The sequence below is a fragment of the Myotis davidii genome, unplaced genomic scaffold, assembly GCF_000327345.1.
Source record: "Myotis davidii unplaced genomic scaffold, ASM32734v1 scaffold64, whole genome shotgun sequence".
Lineage (NCBI taxonomy): Eukaryota > Metazoa > Chordata > Mammalia > Chiroptera > Vespertilionidae > Myotis > Myotis davidii.
In genome coordinates, this window is record NW_006296226.1 from 4,804,625 (window position 1) to 4,810,209 (window position 5,585).

Consider the following 5,585-nt stretch of genomic DNA (forward strand, 5'->3'; position numbering starts at 1 on the left):
AAACACTGATTTTGGTGGAGACAGAGTTCAGATTTCTGGCCTACAGAACTGTGACAAAGCAAATTTCTGTTGTCTTAAACCACCAAGTTTGTGGTAATTTGTTTCAGCGGCCACAGGAAACTATGACATGGAATTGGAGGTGCCTGTAAAAGCATACAAATAAGCTGTTGATATGAGAGTCTGGAGTTAGAGTTATTGTTTCAAATAGTCCTAAGGGTTTGAAAGTTGTACTCTTACCTCCAAGTCCTTCCGAATGCTTTCAAACTCTTCAATGTCGTCAAGCTTCAGCTCTAGGCGAGTTGGTTTTCGTCGCAACATACTGAAGTCAACACTAAGGGCCAGACCCACTTAACTATTAGCTGTTAAAAATGGCAGAAAGGAGGAAAAACTGGAGGGGATAAATCTCAGCTGCGAATATAAGGTCAATTTGTAAGCATGCACACTAAACTGAATGGCAATGCAAAACTCATTTGGACTCACACATATACATCTAAGTCTCTAGGTGCCTGAACATACGTTTTTCTGTTTATTTTTTTAAATCTTTATTGTTGAAAGTATCATGTCTCCTTTCTCCCCCCATTGATTCCTTCTCGCCCACCCCCACCTCCCACCCCAGGCCTTCATCACCCTATTGGCGGTGTCCATGGGTTATGCATATTTGCATAGAAGTTCTTTGGTTGATCTCTTTCTACCCACCCCAGCCTTCTGAGATTCAACAGTCTGTTCTATGCTTTTATGTCTCTGGATCTATTTTAATCATCAGTTTATTTTGTTCATTAGATTCCACATAGGAGTGAGATCAGTGACACGTGTCTTTCTCTGACTGGCTTATTTCGCTTAGTATAATACTCTCCAGGTCCCTCCATGCTGTCTCAACACACGTTTTTATTATAAGACGGAGATCCACAACTCTAATTCCAAAAAACTCTTCAGGAACTTAAAATAGCAAGCTGCCTATATAAGAATTCTAGGCAACAGTCATTTTAATCTCATGCTCCAGTTACATTCAAAGCATTTTCTAGCTAACAGAGTAACATTCAAATATCACATCTTAATTCACAGTGCTAGTGAGAAAATACACAAGTCATTAAATTTGATCAACTCTACATGAGAATTGTGAGAGGTCTGTGATCACTCCTGAATACTAAAATCAGTTTACTAAATCTCCCTCTAACTCACCAATTCACAGGGTTATCCTCAGGGCCTAAATAGATAGGTCATTCATTAAACACTTCCAGCTGCAGTGAAAAGGCACAGTCACAGTCTGTGGAGAAAACAAACACGTAAACAGAAAACTGCACAGTGTACTAAGATTGTTGAGGATAATGCAATGGCATCACATAGGCCCGATCCACTCTGGGGTAAGTGTAGGGCTGACAGTGACATGGAGGGCTTTCTGGAGGAGATGATGTCTTAGTTAACTAGTGAAGGGCAGGCAAAGAGCGAGGATTAAGGGCACTCTGGGCAGAGAGAACAAGGACCCAAAGGGGCTCAAGAGAACACTCCAGTCTGAAAACCCAAGGTAGTGCTTATGCTAACTAAAAACATTTTTTGGAGAAAAAAATAAAACTCCCCACTGAGTTTAAAATCTACTGATGGCATCACCTTTATATTTTCCACAGCACCCAATAGGGTGTATCTATAATAAGCAGGCAGTAATGTTTAGTTGAATAAAGCAGAGATCCAAATAAAGTGAAATGATTTTTCCTTGAACATTGTGCTATTATGCTTTTCCATTCTCATTCCTTACATTTTTAATTTAACACAAAATCCCTGTGATGCTGGCAAAATTATCCCTATTTTACAGATGAAGTCAATGCTGTTAAGTTTGGTAAGCCTCCCATAAAAATTAGAGAGAGATTACCTGGTGAGGATTAAATGAGAACATGAAAGCTCCTTTATTTATAAATTGTTATTGCATGTATCTAGGATGTAGCTAATGGCTGTGAAGTATACAAAGAAAAAAATGTTTCCTTCTCCCTCATGAAAATTGGGGTACAGATGATAATCTATAATAATAAAAGCATAATGTGCAAATCGACCAAACGACCGAACAGTAGAATGACTGTCCCGACGATCAAGCTATGACACGCACTGGTGCCAGGCCAATCAAGGTGTGTGCGATGCGATTGGTCGGAGGCCCGCCATCGCCCCATGATGGCCCCGGAGAGGGTGGCGGCGGATGTGGGCAGCGCCATGCCAAGGCAGGTGCAGGCGGGGGGAGGGGGAGGCAGGGCCATGAGGCAGCCAGGGCTGCGCAGACCTATCCTTGCATGAATTTTCATGCGTAGGGCCTCTAGTTATTGAATATTAATTCAACATAAAATACAAGCATGTCGCATTTCAAATTGCTTTGTACTAAGTCTGATATCATCTTGATTCCAATGTAGATAAATGATAGAGCGAGCCAAAGCTCTGGGGAGAAATGCTTAAAAGGAAAACATTGGCCCCACCAGTGTGGCTCAGAGGTTGAGGTCTCGGTTTGATTCCCAGTCAGGGCACATGCCAGGGTTGCTGGCTCAATCCCCAGTGTGGGGCGTGCAGGAGGCAGCTGATCAATGATACCCTGTCATCATTGATGTTTCTATCTATCTCTCTCTCTCCTTCTCCCTTCCTCCCTGAAATCAATAAAAATATGTTTTTTAAAAAAAATAAAGAAAAACATTTCTTTACACTCTTCTGCAAATTGAAAAGCTTGCCACTAGGGAGCAGTATAGAGCAATGAATAAAAGTAAGAGAAAAGGGGAGGGTGTTCTAATACCATCCACTGCTTATCTTGAACAATTAGCTTCATCTTTCACTAGATCTTAATTTCCATATCAGCACTCTGTTATTGTATGGACTGAGTGATGGAATGCAGACTACGTTCCTGGAATATAACTTGTCATTCAGTAAACTCTCAATAAGAGTGTTTTACAGCCCTGGCTGGTTTGGCTCTGTGGATAGAGCGTCAGACTGTGGACTGGAGGGTCCCGGGTTTGATTCCGGTCGGGGGCTCAGCCTGGATTGCGGGATCGATCCCCAGTTGGGGGCATGCAGGCGGCAGCCGATCAATGAGTCTCTCTCATCATTGATGTTTCTCTCTCTCTCTCCCTCTCCCTTCCTCTCTGCAATTAATACAAATATATTTTTTTAAAACGAGTGTTTTACAGTTTACAGCCATTATTACAGTCCTTGTGGAGAGGGGCGGGAAACACCTAACATTTTGAGCATCTGCACCCTCGACAAGAGGCTTGACTTTTTCAACTCTGATGCCCCTGCACCCAGCCGGGACACAGGGCCATGCGGAGTGGTTTGCATGTACCTGACGCCTCCCATCCATCATCTCACCCTGAGCCTGAGGACAAAGACCGGGCTGAAGACAACGAAAGCAGGCCGCGGCTCCTCCGCCGGGTTTGTATGTTACTTTGGCGCTAGAGGGCTCCGGAGCTTAATCTCTCGCCGCTGCCCGAATTCACCAGCTCAAAGGGCGCCCCCGGGAGAGAACTTCCAGACACCAAGAAAGGCTCGCCGGCGGCAGGTCCAGGGCCACACTCACCGGTCCGGGGTAAGGATTTCCATGGCAACCGGGTCCCCGGATCCAGGACAACGGAAAGCCGCTGGCAGAGCCGAGAGGAACGGCCCCCGGAAGCCCTCGATCCGCTCCGGAGTCCAGCCCGAAGCCGTGCGCCTCGACGCCCCTACCTCCTCTCGAGCCTGCTCTGCCCCCTCCCGGAGCCTCGGCGCCCACCAAGGCTTCCGCTCAGCTCCACGCCCCAGCCCGCCCTAAGCCAGAGCCTCTCCTCGCAGAACCTCGGCCTCCGCGCACGTTTCTCGGAGGCTCCACGGGTCACCCCTCGCGACGCGCCCACAAGCCTTCCTTCCTTCCCACTACGATTCCCAGCGTGCTCCACGCCGGCTCGGACGCTGCGTCGCTCTTGAGCCACTTCCGGTCGGTGACGCAGTTCCGCTCGGCTGGGCGCGCGGTGGATTGTCTGGGAAGCAGAGCCCGGCTGTGGCTGGGGTATCGCGGCTCCTGAGCCCGGCATGGCTTCCACACGAGCTTCCTCCACGGTACAGATCTCCGCTCACCCTGGCAGGGGGCACCGCGGGTTTGGGGGTCCCTGCGGGACGGGGCCTCGAGGGGTCGGGCTCAGTCCGTGGAGGGCCGGGGAGGAAGACTGCGAGACTGGGTCTGGGCTCAGCAGGCTCCGTTTTCCTGACGCGTAAGAGCTTTCATGTGCTGGAGCCCATGTGCACCCCTTGTGCAGCCGCGAACGGTCAGTGCGTCTTCCGACGGGTCCAGAAACGGAGCTCTGAGGGGAGCAGCGCCCTGGCCACGGCTTACGTCATTGTCAGACTTGTTCATTGTAATGAGGCCTCCTAACGTCATAGGATCATTCCCCCTTCGCATCGGGGTGGTTATTTCAGTCACCCCTTCTACTTCCCCTCTGATGAGCAAGAACCCTGGAAGCTCCATAAAACCCGAGAAGGGATTGCACTCCAGCCAGATGAATTAAATATGCTCCAAAGCAAACCTTTGATAGGAAAAGCGCCAAGAGAAATTAGTCGTTTTATCAGCCTCTTCCTGCCTGAGATACTGAACAGCCCCTCCTCCCGGCCCCATCAGTGAAGACACCTTTTTTTTTTTTTTTAACTCATCCAGGGCCATTTTTTCCTATTCATTTTTAGAAAGTGTACGGGAGGGAGGGAGGGGGAGAGAGAGAGAGAGAGAAACATCGATGTGAGAGAGACACATCTACTGGTTGCCTCCCTCACGCGCCTGACTAGGGCCAGAATCTAACCTGCAACCCAGGGACGGCCCTGGACCGGGGATCGAACCCCAGACCCTTTGGCAGGCGAACGTCTACGGAAGTGCCCTCCGTGTTCTTTCCTTTAGTGGGGGAATGCAGCTGAAGCTCAAGATGAGCTTTGTTCTATAGGGAAGCCTAACAAATGGCTGAGATTAAGCCGTAAATTAACCCAGATCTTTGATTTAGCAGGCAACCAAAACCAAGGCACCTGATGACTTAGTCGCGCCGGTTGTGAAGAAACCACACATCTACTACGGAAGTTTGGAAGAGAAGGAGAGGGAGCGTCTGGCCAAAGGAGAATCTGGGATTTTGGGGAAAGAAGGACTTAAAGCAGGAATTGAAGCAGGAAATATTAACATAACCTCTGGTAAGATGCAAGTTGTGAGTCCCTCTTTGTCTTTGGAGCTCAAATTTTCTGCGATGAATGCCTTCCTAAACTTAGATTATCACTAGTTTTTTAGTGTCAACATTTTTCTGTTTTTAAACTGATATCTGTAAATGGTCATACTTTGCCTACTCTGCTTAGCATCAGCCCGAGAGCCTCTTGCTTAAAACCTGTTGAACAGCATTTCTCTCATGAATTGTTAGGAATTTTACCAGGAGTTATTCAGTGTGTACAGCTGACCCATAAACAACATATTTTCAACTGTGTGGGTCCACTTATATGTAGATTTTTAAATAAATACTAATGTATTTTTCTTATGGTTTTCTTAATATTTCCTTCTCTAGCCTTCTTTATTGTAAAAATACAGTATATAATGCATATAACATACAAAGAATGTGCTAATTGCC

The 5,585-nt window shown here is 47.1% G+C and overlaps 2 protein-coding genes across 5 annotated transcripts in view; one reads left to right on the top strand and one right to left on the bottom strand.

The window, feature by feature from the left end:
• CDC26 (cell division cycle 26) overlaps positions 1–3,864 on the bottom strand; it is a 9,359-nt gene extending 5,495 nt beyond the window's left edge. The window contains exons 1-3 of one of the 3 annotated variants that reach the window (XM_006771203.2): positions 3,539–3,864; positions 1,180–1,264; positions 238–331 (exon numbers count right to left, since the gene is read on the bottom strand). In XM_006771203.2, the coding sequence (XP_006771266.1) occupies positions 238–318 (81 nt within the window). In that variant the 5' untranslated portion in view covers positions 319–331; positions 1,180–1,264; positions 3,539–3,864. Of the gene's footprint in view, positions 1–237; positions 389–1,179; positions 1,265–3,538 lie in introns of all 3 variants that reach the window. The other 2 variants (XM_015568791.1, XM_006771202.2) reach the window with 2 other exon arrangements.
• A 72-nt stretch (positions 3,865–3,936) lies between these two features.
• PRPF4 (pre-mRNA processing factor 4) overlaps positions 3,937–5,585 on the top strand; it is a 26,727-nt gene continuing 25,078 nt past the window's right edge. The window contains exons 1-2 of one of the 2 annotated variants that reach the window (XM_006771201.2): positions 3,937–4,053; positions 4,980–5,160. In XM_006771201.2, coding sequence (XP_006771264.1) covers positions 4,027–4,053; positions 4,980–5,160 — 208 coding nt within the window. In that variant the 5' untranslated portion in view covers positions 3,937–4,026. The remainder of the gene's footprint in view (positions 4,054–4,979; positions 5,161–5,585) is intronic. The other variant, XM_006771200.2, reaches the window with a different exon arrangement.